General features: G+C 48.5%; 1 protein-coding gene across 1 annotated transcript in view; it reads right to left on the reverse strand.

Annotated features, from left to right (window-relative positions):
• LOC147343865 (uncharacterized) overlaps nucleotides 1-21,363 on the reverse strand; it is a 153,164-nt gene that overhangs the window by 89,964 nt on the left and 41,837 nt on the right. Inside the window, exon 6 of the mRNA XM_086380430.1 lies at nucleotides 5,306-6,024. Coding sequence (XP_086236556.1) covers nucleotides 5,306-6,024 — 719 coding nt within the window. The remainder of the gene's footprint in view (nucleotides 1-5,305; nucleotides 6,025-21,363) is intronic.

Genomic DNA, 21,363 nt, shown 5'->3' on the forward strand with positions numbered 1-21,363 from the left:
AAATAAAAAGGTTTCATGTGTTTCATAACCTCTTCCCAGAGCATGTTGCTCAATAATAATAGTTATTCTGTCAACAAACTTGTGTTTATATGGTTTAAGATAAATATACCCCCAATGAATTGTCCCCGTAGAAGCGCTGTGTGGGCCTCGGGCAGTGAGTGTGTGAGTCAGCAGAGGGGATACGGACCACATACGAGGGACAAGGAGACAAGGAACTCCCCTGGCACGCCTGAAAAGCTAGGAACTGGAAACCAGGATGTCCGCCCAGGGGCAAGCAGTGTCTTCCTTCTGTGGTTCCTGAGAGAGACCCCTTCTCTGGGAGGCTATCGCGCCTGATTTCAATGCCACTGCTCCAACGCTGCGGGAATCCAGCTAAAGCAGCGGCCCCTCCCTCAGAAGATCACCCTTCTGGGATGATTTGAGGTTCAGGGCACTCCCTGCGGACTGGGGCATCGGGACACATTTTTCCCTCCTTATAGTAAAAACAATATGCGTTTCTAATGAACTTTCTAGAAAGTGAATGCTTCCCTTGAGATAACCGCGGACTCTGGGATTCAGATCAGTCAGCCCTGCCGTAAGGGCAGACTGAGGAGGTGGGCAGAAGGGGAGGCAGGAAGGACAGCATCGGGCAGGGCCCACCAAAGCCCTCTGTCACCCAAGCCTCTTTCCACCTCCCCCACCCCTGCCTCACCCCCACGTGGGTGTCCTTGCTGCCTAAGGGCCTCCATCCTGGCTTGTCACAGCAACAGGGGTGAAAAGCTTGTTCCAGGGGACATAAAAGGCACCAATCTCCACCATCTGCCTGCAACTCTTACCTCCCCCGCCTCAGTGTGAGTCTGAGAAACAGGCTTTCCCAATTTCCTCTCTGTTTACTTTTTGTTGATTCAGCTCCAGGGGAAGAGCATCTTGATACTGTAGCTGCAGGGGAGAAGACAGGGGATGTTCTTAGGAATCAGAATTCTGTCCTACAAGAACACTGAGGGGCATAAGGAATGCCCAAACTGCTAAAGAAAGTCCCCTTTGTTAAAGGGGCTCAGTGAGTGAGACGTGGCAAAGAATAATTTCCCTTTTCTGAGCCCCAAGTATATCTATTTCTGAGCCCCACGTATGTCCGCCAGAAAGATGTGGTTTTTGCCTCAAGTTGACAGCAGCCTAAAGTTTAGGATCAGAAATCAGAAACCAATGATCAGAAATCCAGGAGAAATAATACCAAATCGCATCATAGAATGCAAAAGGATCTTTCCCTCTGAAGTCCGACATTTTCTCTTATTTTCACGAATATCTGTGGGTGGGGGAAGACAGATCCACTCCATTGGACAGAAGGACCTGGCTAAAATGGCTGAGAATGCCTTTAATTTTCTTTAGAATTATTGAAAAGGCTGCATAGTTAGTCTTTTACCAGAAGACTTATAAACGGTCTACTGCAATTTTTGGCAAAAGACATAACGTTTGTGGTGGTTTAACCACTCTACAATAGCAGCTTTTTTCTGGTTGTGCAGATGGAGGCATTTATGCCAAATTAGCAAAGAGCTCTACTTTTTTAATAAAGTTTTTCCCTAATCAATTTTTCACAGATTAATTTTAAGATGCTGAGAAACAACCGCAGTGAACCCAATGCATGCGTGCATCAACATGGGCTATTTCAACCAAGGGTCAGAAGACAGTGGTTCTAGTACTAGCAGTGCTAGAAACACACAAAAATGACCTTCATCAGGGAATATCCTTCCACCTCTGGGCTGGGAGGGACAGATCTGAGAAGGCCCTCGCTCTGATATTCTGATTCAGTCATGAGAAATAGACTCTTGCAGAATCCAGTGCCTACAATTTCTGTCTCTAGAGCAGACCCTGCTCACACTCATATCCCCCCTCCCATATCTCCTCACTTTTACAAAGGGGCTTCCCAGGTGGCGCTAGTGGTAAAGAACCTGCCTGTCCATGCAGGAGACATAAGAGACATGGGTTCGATCCCTGGGTCTGGAAGATCCATGGAGGAGGGCATGGCCACCCACTCCAGTATTCCTGCCTGGAGAATGCCATGGGCAGAGGAGCCGGGCGGGCTACAGTCCATGGGGTCGCGAAGAGGCAGACACGACTGAGCGACTTACCACGCACACTCTCCAAAAGAATCAGAAAAGAAGTCCAGTGCCGGTGGCCAATTCCCTAAATCTGCTTCCAGTGCCAGGATCCCACCCTGCCGAGGTGAGCCCCAAGGGACCAATCAGTGTCACAGCCCCAGGAGCCTCACAGGCCAGCATGGAGCTGCCAACACAGCCCTGGGTTGCAGTAGAAAACTAGGGCCTCACCCACGTCCTGTGGCCAAAGGGTCTTTGGGGGCAAGTGGGGTTCAAAGCAGGGACACACCAACTGTCCTCCACCCAAGACTAACCCGCCCGCCACTTACTGGCTGGGTGACAAAGAGCAAACCGATTACTTTCTCCACCACTTAGTTTTCAAAATAACTCTCCTGCAGGGTTGTGAGCAGGGTTGTGCCCAGGAAACCATCAGAGCCTGGCACAGGGTAAAGGCCAGTGTGAACCACCGTCCCTGCTACCTGGCCCCTCAGAAGAACTCCCCAGCAACCTGCACAAGCACCTTGGTGCGAATTTTAAGTCCTCCGTCAGCAGTTGCCAAGGGGACTTTCCTGGCGGTCCAGGGGTTGAGAATCTGGCTGCCAACATGGGGGACACAGGTCCTCTCCCTGGTCCGGGAGGATTCCACACGCCAGGGAACAACTGCGCCCGGCGCCGCAACTACTGAAGTCTGAGGGCTCCACCGACCCGGCACCTAGGGAGGGTAGCCCCACTCTCCTGCACCTAGAAAAAGCCTGCCCGCCACAAGACCCACAGCAACCAAAGGAACAATTTCAAAAGAGTTGCCCAAGGACACGTTCAGTCTCTTTCTACAAGCAAAGCAAGTGAGCAGAACCCAAACCAGGCCATAAGCATCCAGAGAGAAGCAGGCCCTGGGAGTCAAAAGCTCAATGGTGAGCTTGAGCGAGGGACTTAATTCTAGGATCCTACCTGGAGAGCCGGGGAATTCTGAAGAGACCAAAGCGGGACTGTGGGGTGTGGCCTTGGCGCTCAGAAGCTGCACCCCAGCCTCGTCCCAGGGCACCCCCTCACCGCCCCACGACAGCTGCCTGGGGCTCTGGAGCTTGCCTTCGGGAGGCAGGGAGCGCGCGGCCGCAGGGGAATCTGGATGGAGGGGAATGACCCAACTCAGGACTCCTCCCTGAGTCCGGGCCAGTCGATGTCTCTTCCAGAAGGGTCTGCAAAGCCTGGGGCCCAAAAGAGGGGTCTGCGCGGAGCTCTGCTTTCTCCCAGCTCGGATCCAGAGATGTCTGCAGGGGAACCGCAGGGACGAGACAGGGGTCCCCCTCCGAGCCTGCACGTGGAGAGCTGCGCAGGGACGACCCGAGGGTTTCAGGCGCTCTAGATCCAGGCAACGTTCAAACCCCTCTTCTCTGCAGCCGGGAGGAAGCGACCCGGACCGGAGTCTCAGCCAAAGGCGCCACTTTGAGAGGGGCGTGCACTCCTCAGAGAGGAAGGGTTAAACCAGGAGCTGCCAGGCCTTTGACAGCCTAGCGAGTTCCCCGCCGGCCTCCGCGGGGCCGCGGGGTGAGGGGGGCTCCCCTTTCTTCTTCACAGCACTCTAGGGACCCCCCTCCCAATGGCCTTCCCCACCAGATTGCTGGGGTGCCAAGGAGGAGAGGGGCTCTCCTTCCCGCATCTGCCAAGACCTCTGAAACAGCCCAGAGGGTCTACCTGGGGGCAGAGAGGTGGACCGAGTTCCCTCTGCCCGGGGCCCCGGGTCTGGGAGCCAGGCCTCCCCTCCCCTGAGGCCCGCACCCCCTCGCCCCGCGCCCCGCCTTTCGCCGCATCCCCTCCGGGAGCAGCGCTCCGGAGCCGCCCGGGGGGCTCGGGGCTCCCCGGGTCGCTCGCTCCGCCCAGGGGGGTGGTGCGGGAGGCGGGGGAGGGGGCTGGCGCTGCAGCTGCGGCCCCTGCGCCGTCCTTCCACAGCCTGGGATCCGGGTCTCCAAGCCCAGGCTCCGGGGACACTCCCCAAGCAGCACACAAGCCTCCCCCCTGAGTCCCGGAATCCCCTTCCCACCCCGCGGCTGCGGAAACACCCGGAACTCCCGGGCGCCGGGCTGGAGGGTGGGCGTGGGCCGGCCCGCCAGGCTGCGGAAGGGGAAAGGTGCAGCCGCGGGTGCTGGGGAAGAGGGGACGCGGGGTCCTCCTGGAGCTGGGAAAGCATCCCCCGACCACTCAGTCACCGCCCAAGACGCCAACGGACACGGTCTGTTCCACCCGGAGACGGAGATCGCCCCAGTCCAGGCATCCAGAAGCCGGCCTTCCCACGCCCCCCACCCCGGGCCCAGCATTCGGCGGCTGGGGTCGGCCCCCCGGCGCTTCTCCGGGTACCCGCCCCCTCCCCCAGGCGTATTTACACACCCAGTCGGTGCCCTCCACACTCAGATTCCCAGAAGACGGCTGGGGAGCCGGCCCCTCGCCCACTTGAGCGGAGCTTTTGGGTCTCCCCTCAACCCGATCCGTCTCCACCTTCAGCTTCCTCCCACCGCCCCCCACAACACCCCGCCGGCCACCTTTGCCCCCCCCCAAACCACTTACTTCACCCACCCGGATCTGCACTTGCCTTCCCACGGCGCACAGCCGCAAACCACTCCGAGGGTTTCATGACCGAGTTGGGGGTGGCACACGGGAGAACCGACCGACTCCCGCCGCGCCGGACGGAGCCCCGGGGCGAGGGGAGGGGGCAGTCTCCCCGCCACGTCCCACCAGTTCTATTCACCCTCTTGGCTCCTACTCAACCCCTACAGGCAGGATGAGCACCGCTGGGTCCCAGACCCTCGCCCCTCTGCAGGGACCGAAAAGTCGACTGGCAAGAACACACAGAGAAATAGACAGATGCCTCCGGCGAGGCGGGGAGGGGGGCGGGGGGGGGGGGATGGGGGGAAGGGCGCAAGCGAGAACTAGATGTGCAACTTGCACGCACTGGCTGAGCGCCGCGCAGCGAGGGGGCACAAAAGTTTGCAGACTGTGGCACTGCAGCCAGCGGCACGCGAGCAAAGAGGGTCGACACCCCCCGCCCCCACCTCTCCCGCCACTCGCCAGGAAGGGGGTCTCTCCAAGGATCTGCGCCAGGGAGCCTGGGGGTTGGACACGGCTCAGAAATGGGGTGATGATGGTTCTTCTCTACGGGTTCCGGGGAGGGACGGCCTAGGTACCCGGGCAGAGGGGCCAACGCGGCGCTGGGCGAAAAGCAACAGGCGGCTGCACCTTACCTTGCGCCAGTCCGCGGCCGGGGCGGCTGCTCCATCCTCGCAGCGCACGGAGGAGGCGTTGGGTGCGTCTGCGGGGCGGCGTGCGCGCTGCCAGACCCGCAGCAGCCGCCGTCCCCGCCCGAGTGCCCGCCGGGCTGCCTGCCTCGAACCTGGCCGGCCGGCTGGGCCGGTTCTCCCGCGGCGGCGGCGGCGGCGTTGGTGCGCGGGACGCGGGCGGTGAGTGGCTGGGCCGCCGTCCCCCGGCGCCTCGGCGGGGAGAGGGCGCGGCCCCCAGGGGCGCGAGAAGGCGCCGCCGGGCTCCGGCTGCAGCGGCGGTCGCTGCAGACCCGGCGCCGGGCCCGGAGCCTCGCTGGAGGGAGCAGACAAAGCGCCGCCCGCCCAGAAGCGATCGGCTCGGTCGCTAGAGGGGAATCGCCTCCAAAGCCGGGCCGGGGAGGAGGGAGTAGGAGGAGGAGGCGGCGGCTGGGGACGGCAAGAGCAGCAGGGGACGAGCGCGACAGCCCGAGCCCAGCCTCGGCGGCGCGGGCGCTGCCCTCCCGCCTCCCGGGCGGGGGTCCGCGAGGGAGCGAGGGGGCGGGGGCTGAGCGATCGCCGCAGGAGCCGCGGAGCTGGGGCGCGAGCGCTCGCTCGGCGCGCCGCCCTCGCCCCCCTCTCTCACACCTCCTGGCATAGCTCCACTCCCAGCTTGCTACGGCCCAATCCTTTCTCCTCTGTTTTTTCTAACTCTCGAGATCAGAACCGAATTTAGCTGGCCGGAGCAACACAACGTGGGGATATGGGTGGATAAACCTCTAAATGGGAAGAAAGGAGGATGCTTGAAATCCTTTCGACAGATGATGGTCCACTGGTGCAGAGTATCGCGCTCGGCTATTTTGCCGGAGGGTGATTAAGTGGATACCACCCCGCCCCCAACTCAAGACTCTAAGATAAGACCCTGGAAAGGCCCCCTGCAGTTCCGGAAGCCCAAAGTTTTGGGCTCAGAGCCCTTCCCCCCAGCCATTCCAATCAGTTTCCCAAAGCAGAAGGTGTTAGAAAATTAATTTTTCCTTCCTCTCCCGGGGAGGACTGTGCATGTATGTGCAGCCGAAATGGAGTCTGTAAGTCCCTTAAGAAAGTGTGTGTAAGATTAAAGCGAATTACTTACTGATTTTCATAACGGTATTGTTTCATGATGTGAATTATTTATCAGGTCTATACCAAAAGGAAAAAATAAAAAATTGGGCCAGAGGACCTGGCCTCCCCAGGGTCTACAGACAGCACCTTCTTTTATAGCCTATCCTCACTCTCACCCCAGGCAGAATTAATCTTCCCTTCTCTATGCTGTCACCTTTGCATTTGCCAGTCACTTGCAGGATCTGCATATTTATAGATTTGTTTATAGATTTCTATGGCTTCATTCACCTGTGAGTATTGTTAATTTTTCTTTCTCCACTGCAACATCCAGCAATGTGTTGTATCTAACCGGTAGGGTTCTCAAGGAAAGCTTAACCAGTGGAAGGTCGATTTCTCCTTCAAGCAGCTAAATCTCAGTGTCTGTAGAATCACAAGGACTCAGTGATGAAATCTGTAAGAGTTTGGATGGGACAGAAGACACAGACAGTTAAACTCACACCTCTCTGAGCTAGAAATGTACAACCGTGTACTTCAGTCTTGTTTCTAAATAATCTTCTCTCACTGATCACCCCACCTCTGTCTGCAGAATTTCCAAAGGCCAAGAAAACCAAGCTGTTGCACAGCTGCATAGGGTGAGAGGTACATTCCCAGCGCTAACACCTAGAGCAAACCCATTCCAGGTGAGAAGGACCAGACAATTTTTATCATTTCATGACCCGTGTCAAGTCTGTTGGAAGCCTGCCAAGATTTCCTCATTTCCAGTGTGGCTCTCTTATTCTGGATGCATCTTCAAACTGAGCAGTATTTCATCGCCGAGAGAGTCTGTGCTCTGTGGCTTAGGGATATATTAAATAATCCTTTATTTTCTGCCCTCACTTTCTATCAACTATAGGACAGATACCTCAGATCAGGGCTGCACTATGAAAAGGGTCCACAAATGTGTAGGAAATTGAGGGGGAAAAAATAAAATGACTCCTAAAATATTTTCTAAGATGATAATGTGATTGGAAAGGTTGTAGTTTGAAGTTTTATTTATTTTGTTTTGTCTTTTAGATAAAGTCACAGGTAAATATGGATGGCAGGTGTGTAATTTGGTATAGTTTTTTTCTGAAGAGAAATTTGGCATTACTACTGAAAACATAAAGTATTCGCATGTCATTGTCCTCATGACTCTATTTCTAGAAATTCATCCTCAGTAAATAATTGAGGATGTACGACAAGATTTATCTACAAGGATGTTTATTGCTGTGTTGCTTTTACTAGTAGAATATCAAAACCAAACTCATATCTCACAAGAAAGAAATGGTGAAATAGTTTGAATAAATATTTCAATATTAGTCAGACATTGAACTGTTGTTGTAAGTGGATAGGTGAATATGGTCGGGAATGATGGTTATAATACAATTTTAGTTGAAAAAATCAGATGCAGAAGATGAGAAAATAGTGAAAATTAAAATCTGAAACTGACAGATATCGGTTTGGAGTCAGACATTTTTACTTGCCAGCTCTGCTGTTCCTCTCTAATACCTTGGTTGTATGATCGGATCGTTATTTACCTCATAGTGTTTTTGTGCTTTAAATTAAATAGTATTTATGAAAAACAGTGCAATGCCTAAGGCATAGTAAAATCTCAATATGTTTTCCTTTTGGCCATTATTAACTGTTAAAGATGAGTTGAATACATGTTTTGTTGCATATATATGCATTTAGACTCCTGTGTAGAGTAATATGCACTCTAGACAATAAATATGCAGCTGAAACGATAAGCATTGTTTATCCCTCTTAATACTGGGATTATGGGTTTCTTTTTAAAAATTTATGTAGTAACCAAAAGCAGTGGAATTAGTTTTCTCTTAATTAAAGCAAACAATTTCTAAGTATTGACACAGGAAATCTCTAGACTAGGACGCTTTGTGCTGTAGTCGATTCACATAATCAACAAGACTTGCTGACTGTTGGTGTCACCCAGGCTATAAAAAGGATGAATGACAGGGCATGGAGTTTGTCACCTTCCATATAAACTTGGATTTGTTTTGTAGCAACCAGGAGTCAAGTCCAGCTCAGCAAAATATGCTGCTTAATATGAAGAGCTGACTGGTTGCTGTTCCCGCCTTGTCTTAAGAGCCAACACATAAATAAAAGAAGAGGAGAGAGAAGTTATATTTGTAACTTTTGATTAGTGAATTAGGAAACAAAGCCCGGCAGTGAAGGGCCATGAGTGTCTGTGACCTTCACGTGTACAGCGGTAATCCCTGTGGTTGGAGGTGAAGCTTTCGTAAAACTTGTCTGAGCATACTACAAATGTTACAGAAATGTAAAGGCCAACAATACTTACTGGTGTCCTTAGTGCAACTTTTTAAAAAAAATAGGGATCAATTGTTTTAAAAGGAATATATTCCAGTAATTTTGCATGTAAAGGAAAGTCTTTGAATTGTCTCCCTTTGAAACTCTCACCAGAAAGAGAAATGCATTTCTCTGAGCCCTTGAGTTGAATTTCTGAAATCTGAAGAGTTGGAGTGTCAAAAACTCTGGCGTCTAAGGAATGAATGGGATCAAGGCGAAAAGGTGTTACTGTCATGAATTCTTTGTGGAAGGTGTGCCGGTTAACTGCTCTTGATAACAAACCACCCTAGAACTTCTTGGCTTAAAATAACAATCCTTCCTTGTGCTGAATCTGAAATCTGGACGAGGCTCAGGGAGGAAGGCTGAGCTCTGGCCTGTGCTGTGTGAACTCAGGGACACCTTCTCTGCCTCCCAGATGGCTTACCCCGCTGCCTGGCGGGCTACAGGCTCTCAGGGGTCACCAGGAGCTGAGGGTGGGGTCCTCACTGTCCTTCCGCATTCACCTCTCCATGTGTCTCTCTCCACAGCTTCTCACAGATTTCCTCATTTCATGGCAATCTGATTCACAAAAAAAGGAACGTCAACAGAAATCAGATCTTCTGTGAATGTGGAAAATCTAAACTAAGTATTGCCCATTCTACAAACAATCCAGTCTTCACACAATAGTATACATTTTGATCTGAAACTCACCAGGCAAACTATTTAAAAAGATAATCATTTGAATAATTTAGGCAGGTGGGTCGATTTTCCTTCCATGTATGGAGATTTTTCATTAAGAATTGGAGAACTAGCTAGGAATGTAAAGTGGTGCAGCCACTATGGAAAACAGAATGGAGGTTCCTCAAAAAAATTCAAAAGAGAACTCCCATATGACCCAGAAGTCCCACTTCTGGGTGTTTATTTGAAGGAAACAAAAGTCATTGTCTTGCAAAGATATTTATACCCCCATGTTCATTGCAACATTATTTGCAGTAGCCAAGATAAGGAAACGACCTGTGTTTATCAACAGATAGAAGGATAAAGTAAATGTAGAGTATATACATGTAATGGAATGGTACTCAGCCATGAAAAAGAAAAATCCTGCCACTTGTGACCACATGGAGTATCTTGAGAGTATTATGCTAAGTGAAATAAGTCAGAGAAAGACAAACACTGTATGAGCTCAATGTTTGTGGAATCCACCAAACCAAACAAGACTCATGGATACAGAGAAGAGATTGGTAGTTGCCAAAGGAAGGGGTTGATGGGTGGGAAAAATGAGTTTATTGTTTAGCACCAAAAAAACAACAATAATTTTAAGATTATCCATTTAAATGAATTCAAAGTAATTAAATATACACACACACACACTCTCTTGAGAGTCGCTTAGACAGCAAGGAGATCAAACCAGTCAATCCTAAAGGAAATCAATCCTGACTTTTTATTGGAAGGATGAGATTGTAGCTAAAGCTCCGATAATTTGGCCACCTGATGCAAAGAGCTGACTCACTGGAAAAGACCCTGATGCTGGGAAAGATTGAAGGCAGGAGGAGAAGGGGATGACAGAGGATGAGATGCTTGGATGGCATCATCAACTCAATGGACCTGAGTTTGAGCAAACTCTGGGAGATAGTGAAGGATAGGGAAGCCTGGCGTGCTGCAGTCCATGGGGTTGCAAAGAGTCAGACATGACTCGGTGACTGAAAAACAACAAATATATATGTAAGTATATATACATAATCATTAATAATGGCTCCATTTAGTAAAAGACCAAATTCCTAATCACGGTTTTCATCAGCCTCTGCGCTTTAACTTTCTTCCCAGCCCTATCTTACACACTATTTCATAGCCTCCTCCAGCGTCTCAATGTTTATCCTTCTTACCTGGGCCGTTTGTTTTGATTAGAGCCAGCTGTTGACAAGTTCACTACCCTCCCCCAACTCGCCCCACCCACCAACTGGGCTGCAAGCTCCTTGAGAGCAAGGACTTTATTTCAATCCATTTATGTGCTCACAGCCCTCAGCCCAGAGCCACACATGGGGTGGATGCTTGATGCACACTTATTGCAAAGATGAATAATCCAGTATTGCTCCCCTTTCTGACTCAATCAGTTTGTCTCCAGCGTGGCAGTACTGTTCGCGAGTTGCTCCACAGGGGAGCTAATTAATTCTCTGAAACCGGAAAATGTTTTCAAGTTCCACAACACTTTGGAAGCACTCAAGAACACGAATATGTGCAATAAAGACATTATTACTACTTCCCTGACACATAAATAGTGAGTAATCCCTTTTTAATGTGTTTGTTTTGAACATACTAGATAAATGTACAGGTGGTAATGCATTGTTGGTTCACTCCTATTGATGGACATCTTCTGTGGACTGAATAAGTTGTGGCTTCTTCTAGCTCTGTTGTTTGATCATTTCTCCAGCTTTCAGAGTTGCTGTTTATACATACTTCCTGCCAGGAAGGTGACTGTGATGTGAGAACCAGCCTTCTGGGGATTCTATGTCTTGACAGGTAGTGTGGGCACCTATGGAGTTCTAGGAGTGCCCTCTTTTTAAAAAAGTTGTCTTGGAGTGTAGCTGATTTACAATCAACTACAATTAGTGGTTTATGATCAACTACAACAAACCCAACTAGTGTTGGGTATCAGGTGTGCAAGGAAGTGATTCAGTTATACATGTATCTATTCTTCAGATTCTTTTCTCATATCTGTATTATCCCAGAAGGTTGGGCAGAGTTCACTGTGCTATACAGTAGGCCCTTACTGTTTATGCATTCAGTATCTTATGTATAGTAGTGTGTGTTTGATTATCCCAAGCTCCTGATTTATCCCTCCCGCCCCCATCTTTCCCCTTTTCCCTTAGGTAACCATACGTTTCAACATCTGTAAATCTGTTTCTGTTTTGTAAATCAGTTCATTTGTATCACACTTTACAATGAGATTCCACGTGTGAGTGATATGCCCTTGTAGTCCCCCAGCCATGCAATTACCATAGGAAATGTCATGTGACTTCAAAGCTCAATGACCCAGGAGGGAACCCCTGTTCCAAGCTGGAATTATCAGAATGTTGGACAGGAAAATTGCTAGGAGAGGGTTAGTGAATCATAGAAGCCACGGGCGGGAATGCTGTCTGCCACGTGGAGAAAGCCACACTTCCACGCGACATAAAGCTGCCCCCCAGGGACAGCTTTGAGAGGAAGAGCAATTGAGTTCCTGGTTCCAGCAGTTTGGAGGTCCAGCCACAGCTTTTTGTTCATCCTCTCTTCAGTAAATGTGCCTCTTGGCTTCAACGAGCTCAAATTTGGTTTCTGTCACTTGGGACCAAAAAGGATTCCAACCAATGCAGCATCAGAGAGAGATCTGAGATGCTTCCCAAAGTACACTTGATTAAAGTTGGAGAGAGAACAGTTGGGGTACTTTGATATGAAGCTGCTGTTGTGAGAAGTTAAAAGCCCAGTGAGTAACGTAAATTGAACCCTATTTTTGTAGGCAATAAAGAGAGGACCTGACATGTACAAACGGGATCCGAATGTCTGTGATTTATTAGAATGGTGGCTTCATGAGGGCAGAGGTTTGGATTCTTTGCCATTTTCTGCAGTGATAAAAATAGAATTCTGCACATACGTAGGGGTTTAATAAATATTTGTTGAGTGACAATGTATTTCTTTGTTGTATTTCTTCCTGGCTCCCAGGAAGAAATAAGAAAAATGACCATGTATTGAACTTACTTTATAAACCAGCCATGGGGCTAAGTATCATCAGATGTCTGATGTAATTTGTTACCCGGCTTTGGCATGGGGGTGGGGGGCAACTTCACAACTTCTTTCAGGCTCAGAGATTAAATTGTTCCCTCAGTTTACACACAGATGATATGTGTTGGGGTCAAGATCTGAACCCAGGAGCATCAGTCTCTGAAATGTATGCTGTCTTTACCATCCCACAATCATGTACCAACCTATTTATCTATAGGCAGAAACATCTGCAGTAGACTGAAAGAGGGTAGGAATATTGGATTGAAATATTGCTTCATATATGACTTCAGCCCTAATTATCAAGGGGGTAGTGAGCACAGAATGAGTCCTCATTCTACAGACCTGTTAATGCAGGTCTGCGATCCTGCCTCCCATAGGCATTAATCAGCATCTCCATGGAAATATCATCATCGGGACGGAAGCCCTCCTCCTCCCCCTGCTTTTCCATGAGGGGCTGTCAGAAGATTCTCAGTCCCTGGTCACTGCTGGCCCTCCACCACCTTCCGGTGGCATCCGCATCCTCAACCCCACATCTCCCAACTGCAAGCACCTGCTACTCCGTGCCTGGTCCATGGGGAGCAGCCTGGGAGCGCTGGGGACCAACTGCCCCTCCCCCAGTGACTCATGCCGGGTGATGGGTAGAAAGTCTACATGACTCCTCTGCTGATATGACGCTAAGGCATGTTCCACACTGTCTCCCGGAAGCCCTCAGCATCACCGTGCCCCAATTACCGACAACACTAACTCACTCAAAAGGGAAGCTTTTACTGGCTTCTTTGTTTCACTTTCCCAGACCTCTAATAAAACTTTCCAGAGAAACTGAACTCTCATCTCTATGTCAAGACTGCTTCTGGGACAGTAAGTCCCTAAAGGAGAGGGTCAGATTACCTGACTGATGAATTTAAAGGAGAAACTGGGCACTACCCTTTACCGCCCCTCTTTTGGTGACGGCAAGTCCACAGGCCATGCATATTTATCCTGCCTCCTGCCATGTGTGAGGTCTTGCCCCCAAGGGAAGGTCTTTAACTAACAACTGGATGGATAAATCAGTTTAATTCAAGAGTGGTGTATGAGGATACCCTCTAGGTCCTTACGGATCTAAAATCACGTGCTCCAATCAGCTTTGCTAGCAACATAGTGGACATTTAGATTCTGTCTAGAATAGGGCCACATGATTCATAAAAGCCAAAAGGTGGAAGCAACCCAAATATACATCAAGTGAAAAATATAGCAAATATATTGTATCCATGCAATGAAATATTGTTTGGCCATTAAAAGAGATGAAGCAGTGGTACATGCTACAACATGCATGGACCTTGAAAAACATATGGTAAGTGAAAGGATCCAGTCACAGAAGATGGCATATTAAATGATCTCATTCATATGCAATGTCCAGGAGAGCTATGGAGACATAAAATAGATTAGTGGTTTCTTAAGGTTAGGACTGTGGTGTTCGAGAAGACTCTTGAGAGTCCCTTGGACTGCAAGCAGATCCAACCAGTCTGTTCTGAAGGAGATCAGCCCTGGGTGTTCTTTGGAAGGAATGATGCTAAAGCTGAAACTCCAGTACTTTGGCCATGTCATTCGAAGAGTTGACTCATTGGAAAAGACTCTGATGCTGGGAGGGATTGGGGGCAGGAGGAAGAGGGGACAATAGAGGATGAGATGGCTGGATGGCATCACTGGCTCGATGGATGTGAGTCTGAGTGAACTCTAGAAGATGGTGATGGACAGGGAGGCCTGGAGTGCTGCGATTCATGGGGTCATAAAGAGTCAGACACAACTGAGTAACTGAACTGAACTGAACTGAACGGCGTGCTGCGATTCATGGGGTCACAAAGAGTCGGACACGACTGAGCGACTGAAGTGAACTGAACAGAACCGAACAGTTCAGTCGCTCAGTCGTGTCTGACTCTTTGTGACCCCATGAATCGCAGCATGCCAGGCCTTTCTGTCCATCACCAACTCCCGGAGTTCACTCAAACTCACGTCCATTGAGTCAGTGATGCCATCCAGCCATCTCATCCTCTGTCATCCCCTCTTCCTCCTGCCCCCAATCCCTCCCAGCCATCAGAGTCTTTTCCAGTGAGTCAACTCTTCACATGACATGGCCAAAGTATTGGAGTTTCAGCTTTAGCATCATTCCTTCCAAAGAAATCCCAGGGCTGATCTCCTTCAGAATGGACTGGTTGGATCTCCTTGCAGTCCAAGGGACTCTCAAGAGTCTTCTCCAACACCACAGTTCAAAAGCATCAATTCTTCGGCACTCAGCTTTCTTCACAGTCCCAACTCTCACATCCATACATGACCACTGGAAAAACCATAGCCTTGACTAGACGGACCTTTGTTGGCAAAGTAATGTCTTTGCTTTTCAATACGCTATCTAGGTTGGTCATAACTTTCCTTCCAAAGAGTAAGTGTCTTTTAATTTCATGGCTGCAATCACCATCTGCAGTGATTTTGGAACCCAAAAAAAGAAAGTCTGACACTGTTTCCACTGTTTCCCCACCTATTTGCCATGAAGTGATGGGACCAGATACCATGATCTTCGTTTTCTGAATGTTGAGCTTTAAGCCAACTTTTTCACTCTCTTTCACTTTCATCAAGAGGCTTTTTAGTTCCTCTTCACTTTCTGCCATAAGGGTGGTGTCATCTGCATATCTGAGGTTATTGATATTTCTCCTGGCAATCTTGATTCCAGCTTGTGCTTCTTCCAGCCCAGTGTTTCTCATGATGTACTCTGCATATAAGTTAAATAAGCAGGGTGACAATATACAGCCTTGATGTACTCCTTTTCCTATTTGAAACCAGTCTGTTGTTCCATGTCCAGTTCTAACTGTTGCTTCCTGCCCTGCATACAAATTTCTCAAGAGGCAGGTCAGGTGAAGGTTAGGATGGAGAAAAGTGAAAGCCGCTCAGTTGTGTCCAACTCTTTGTGACCCCACGGACTATACAGTCCATGGCATTCTCTAGGCCAGAATACTGGAGTGGGCAGCTTTTCCTTTCTCTAGGGGATCTTCCCAACCCAGGGATTGAACCCAGGTCTCCTGAATTGCAGGCAGATTCTTTAGGATGGAGGAGGGAAGAGAAAGTGATGGGTAAAGAGTATGAGGTTTCTATTTGAGGTCCTGAAAATGTCCTAGTTAACTAGAGTGTTGGTTGAACATGTTCGTGCTGTGCTTAGTCGCTCAGTCATGTCCTACTCTTTGTGACCCCATGGACTATATAGCCCACTAGTGTCCTCTGTCCATGGGGATTCTCCAGGCAAGAATACTGGAGTGGGTTGCCATGCCCTCCTTCGGGGGATCTTCCCAACCCAGTGATCGAACCCAGGTCTCCTGCATTGCAGGCGGATTCTTTACTGCCTGAGCCACCAGGGATGCCCTGGTTGCCCATATGTGCTAATATGCCATTGAAAGTACACTTTAAAGAGGTGAATTATATGGTATATGAATCACATCTCAAGAAACCTGTCAAAGTTAGGACTACCTGGTGATGCTAAATGCTAAGATTAGGGGAAGCTGGTAAAAGGTCTATGAGAATACTCTGTACTAAACTGGCAACTCTTGTATAAAGGTGAAACTATTGCAAAATAATTTTTAAGTGGGTCTAAATTTGAGAAGAGGGCTTCCCAGTTGGCTCAGTGGTAAAAAATTTGCATGCCAACACAGGGGACACAGGAGACGTGGGTTTGATCCCTGGATTGGGAAGATCCCGTGGAGGAGGAAATGGCAACCCATTCCAGTATTCCTAACTGGAGAATCCCATGAACAGAGGAGCCTGGCAGGCAACAGCCCATCAGGCCACAGAGAGTTGGACACAACTGAGCAACTGAGCATGCATACACACGAACTTGAGAAGGTCCAAACCTGAGAAGGTTCAAAACCCTCCTGACTCAGTTTTTCTGCTTATGAAGTTAAGTGAAGTGAAAGTCGCTCACTCGTGTCCAACTCTTTGTGACCCCATGGACTACCCAGTCCATGGAATTCTGGACTACCCATCCACGGCCAGAATACTGGAGTGGGTAGCCTTTCCCTTCTCCAGGGGACTTGCCCAACCCAGAGATTGAACACAGGTCTCCCTCATTGCAGGCGGACTCTTTACCAGCTGAGCCACAAGGGGAGCCTTTTCTACTTATAAGAAGCAACACTATTCTAATGGTCATCTCATCAGGTGGCTGTAGGAGTTAATTGAGATAGAGTGTATGACATCAATGTATTTGCAAACAGCCTCTCTCTGAGCAAAATTAAATAGAGACCTGGGTGCATAGGACAGAATCACCATTGTGTCTCAGGTACCCCATCTCTTCCCAAGATTTCCATTATCCTCCATGTCCGCTTGCTAATTTTCTGATATAAGAGTTAGCCTGACAAGATGTGGTCAGAGTTCCAACTGTGAGGTTAATATTTCTTTAGTATTTTATTTATTTATTTGTCTGTGCCAGGTCTGAGTTGCAGCGCGTAGGATTTTTAGTTGCAGCGTGTGAGATCTAGTTCCCTAATCCAAGATCACACCCAGGGCCCCTGCATTGAGAGCGCAGAGTCTTAGCTGCTGGACCACCAGGGAAGTCAAGGTTAATATTTTTATAATATGATTGCAGTTCAATAGATGCAATGAGCCAGCTCAGTTTGCAATGCCAGAGATTCGGGGGGGAAAGCAGGGTGACATTGACAATTGATACCCAAGTAGCCATCCTTAGGAATTAGTTGTTCTTGTTTCTCTTGCATCCCATAAAAGCTATTTTTGTCATATTTGGCTTTTATGAAAATGGTATCATTCTGTCAGACCTACACTTGGGTCTCAAGTTGCTGATGCAGGCTTTGTTTTCTTCCTTCTGTAGCTTTTATGGAAGCCAACACAATATTTCCGCTAGTTGGTCTGGAGTCAGTGCTGTATCTAATTATGGGGTTGATTTTCTTCTTTTGTATTCCAGTCTCCTCCACCCACTGGGGGGTGTTGGGGATTTGACAAGGAGGCTTTTCCTACCATCCCTGTTTCTTTGCAAGAAGCCAAGGGCATAGGGGAAATGCCCTTGTTGGAGTGCAGCTCGGGTTTCAGGCCTCTCTTCTAAATTTAAGCCACAAAGGAAGTCACAGTCAAGTCATTTAATCCCCCAGGCTTCAGTGTTTTCCTCTGTACCTTGAGAGGATTGGCTTAAGTCATCCGCAAAGTTCCTCTCAGACCTGACATTCTCCAAAACACAAGTATTTTCCTGAAGTTCACTGACGAGTAATTGCCAAGCAGCAGAAGAGTGCGGAAATGGTGTTAGAAGCTGAAAGTGAAGTCACTCAGTCGTGTCTGCCTCTTAGCGACCCCATGGACTGCAGCCTACCAGGCTCCTCCATCCATGGGATTTTCCAGGCAAGAGTACTGGAGTGGGGTGCCATTGCCTTCTTGGCTAATATTCTCTCTCATCTGCTGGCGGCGTCTTGAGGGGACCATCCCCGAGAGCACCACCGTGTTCCGCGGGCCGCTCTGAGAAAAGGCTCAGCGAACACAGGAAGAGGGAAGGGCGGAGACAGTTGTTTCTTCCGGTGTGGTCCGGGGTGGTGCCGTTGGACTACGATGCCCATGCGGAGACAGACGGAGAAACCAGAGGCGGGCTGGTCTCCGTGCCTGGAAGATGAGCGTTACATAAGTGCAATTTTACTTTCTGCGTTAATCTTTGCTGAGGTAATTGCCTTCATTCTATTTTCAGCGTGTTGTTGGCAATGCTGCATGGTCTACTGACAGTTGTTCAATAAAAATAGAGATCGTACCCAGGAGGAAGAGTGCAATATTCACACGTGGCCAGTGTTCTGCTTCTGTGAGCGATGGTATTCAATTCCTTCAGAGTCAAACGTGGAGAAGCATTTGCTAGGGAGTTTGACCAGCAATCAAGCCTGAGTTAAGCTGTGGGCTGCGGGGTATGCCTGGCACACACCTTTGTACACGAGAAGCCGGGCAGCGATTCCAGCGAGGGAGATCTTTTCAAAATGAAAGAACCTGAAAGGCATATTCTTCTCTTGCATGTGAATCACCTGATTGAACCACGTGTACCTCCCTGTGGCTCTCTTAACAGTCCCCACCACACTAACAGGCCCGCTCCACTGCTGGCTTGATTTCGGAACACGGTCATTTCTCACCTGAACCCTGGACTTCTGTTGAAAGGCTCACTCTCTGATCCCTCTCTTCTCAGCACAGCAGCTGGAAATGACCCTAGAACCTGCAAATGTGAGACATATGTGCTCAGAATTCTTCAGTGGTTCAGGATTAAAAATCTTGACTTCCCTGTACAGCCTCCAAGTTCATTATCATTTCTCCTGCCTGTGTCATTAGTCTCGCCCTCTGCCACACCCCCTTCTTCTGGTTCGGTCACGCTTAGCTGCTCAGGGTTCCGTCAAATTCCTTACCCACTGGTGGCCCTCAGTGAGGTCCTGCCGGGCATCTCCATCTCTGTAGCCAGGGTCTCCTTGCTTGTAGGTTTCTGTCACCAACACCCTCCCCAAATTGTCTTTCCTAACTCACAGGAAGACCTAAGGGTTATTTTGGCTCCCCCATTGTCAGTGCTCCATGGAAACTCTTTCAAGGTGGTGATCAACAAACTAGCATGGTCATGGAGAGCACACACGTGATCATCTCAAGGCTGGAGCCGTGTGTCAGATGTTTAAGTCCCTAGCATCAAACAGATAAGAGGTGTCCATGCAAACAAGGCAGGAATTAGTAAAAAGGTAAATAAAAGCTCTCTGCTTCTTTTATTAGGAAATTAGCTTACTAAACAAAAGTTTTATGACTTGAATTACAGTATTATTTTCTTTATGTAAACTTTGTTCTGTCTCAGTTCAGTCAGTTCAGTTCAGTCCCTCAGTCATGTCCGACTCTTTGCAACCCCATGGACTACAGCACGCCAGGCCTCCCGGTCTATCACCAACTCCCAGAGTTTACCCAAAGTCATGTCCATTGTGTTGGTGATGCCATCCAACCATCTCATCCTCTGTAGTCCCCTTCTCCTCCCACCTTCAATCTTTCCCAGCATCAGGATCTTTTCAAATGAGTCAGCTCTTTGTATCAGGTGGCCAAAATATTGGAGTTTCAGCTTCAACATCAGTCCTTCCAATGAACACTCAGGACTGATCTCCCTTGTTCTGTCTAGTAAGTACATTATTTCATTGTTGATAAAGTATGACCATGGTGTGTATTTGTTTTTTATTTTAACAGTATAAAATCACACACACACACACACAAAATTCAGTAAAATGTACATGTAGAGGAAAACAGAGAAACTCCCATTGTATGTTTTTAAATTAAATTTTGAGCTTGGGAAAAAAAGAAAAAGAAAATGGAAAGGGTGTTTGCTAGGCACCTAAGACACGACCAGCTCCGTGCTGGGTTTGGTGCAGTGGGGAGGACACTGAGGGACAGGATGGGGAGGAAGCAGTCTATGACCCACACCTGATGGAATAAAAGAGTGATCAGAGGATGGGCAGAGACATCAATAATGAAAAAACATGCCTAGTGAGAAGTCAGTAAGTGGGAAAGTCCTCCAGTCTTGGGCAGCACTTACTCATGAAATGGAGACCATATTAAGGGGAGTGTTAAAGAAGTAAGAACGTTGGCTCCAAGACTTTTAGGATGGCTCAGCAGGTAAAGAATCTGCCTGCAATGCAGGAGATGTGGGTTCGATCCCTGAGTCAGAAAGATCCTCCTTGGAGGAGGAAATGGCAACCCACTCCAGTATTCTTGCCTGGAGAATCCCATGGTCAGAGGAGCCTGGAGGGCTACAGTCCAAAGGCACACCTGAGCACACTTGCATACTCCATGCACTCCAAATGACTTCGACTCCCTCAGGAACTGAAAAGGCCCTGGAGTCCTGACCTTAAAGCCTCCTGGCATATTTGAAGATGACCTTGATAATTAGGCATCTAGCATACAAAGTAGATCAGAAAAATGCCAATGTTCCAAATCAAAGGAATCCCAGTAATCACTCTTAATGATCTGCAGAGATATTGAAAGAAATTCTTAAGTAGATGATTTTATACCCAGAGTTGGTTCTAGCAAAATTAGTATTCTCTATAACATCAAAGGTTTTAATTTTTTTTTTTTTTTTGGCCACCCTGTACAGCCTTGTGGTATCTCTGTCCCCTGGGATCTCAGTTCCCTGACCAGAGATTGAGCCTGGCCCATGGCAGTAAAAGCCCAGAATCCTAACCATTAGGACACCAGGGAACTCCCTGAAGACATGGATTTTTAATGGGGAGTGTTGGGAGGGGAGACAGGATAAGTGGTAGAGAGGAAATTATAATGAGATTTGAAGACTGTACGATACTATGGAGTTAACATTTTAATATTAATATCTATCATGAATGATATGAGGAACCTTTACAATTTTTTGAACAAGGTATATCACAGTCACATTTGCATGCTAGAAGTCTCTGACTCTCTATGCAGAGCAGATGAGAGGTGTAAATGGAGGGATGGGGTGGTGAGATCATTTAAGACCCTATTAAATCCTCTAGGTGAGAAACGTTTGGGCTCTGAGTCCAGACAATGGAAGGTAGTGAGGTGTGCACCTAGAGAGGAAGATGGCTCTGGCATCATCTAAGTGACACTTAACAATTTCCCTGCCCTGCGCCAACTCAGCAGGGTGTTCCTAGCCCTGCAAGACTTCCTTAGCCAAAAGAACTCTAACCCCACTGACGAATGTGGTTGGCTGTCCAACAAAATGATCATTCTCCTTCCCACCATTCTTCTAACAGAGCCTATATCTCACTGTAGAGGCTGAATACTTGCTTTCCCAGAAGGCTTTGCAGTGAAGGATGACATCAGACATTATTTCAGTCAATGGAAACTAAGTGGATGCTTGTTGCCAAGAATTGTTTTAGTAAAAG

Source organism: Bos grunniens, chromosome 27 (genome assembly GCF_055505025.1).
Source record: "Bos grunniens cultivar Pamir isolate PY7600 chromosome 27, Bosgru_T2T1.0, whole genome shotgun sequence".
Lineage (NCBI taxonomy): Eukaryota > Metazoa > Chordata > Mammalia > Artiodactyla > Bovidae > Bos > Bos grunniens.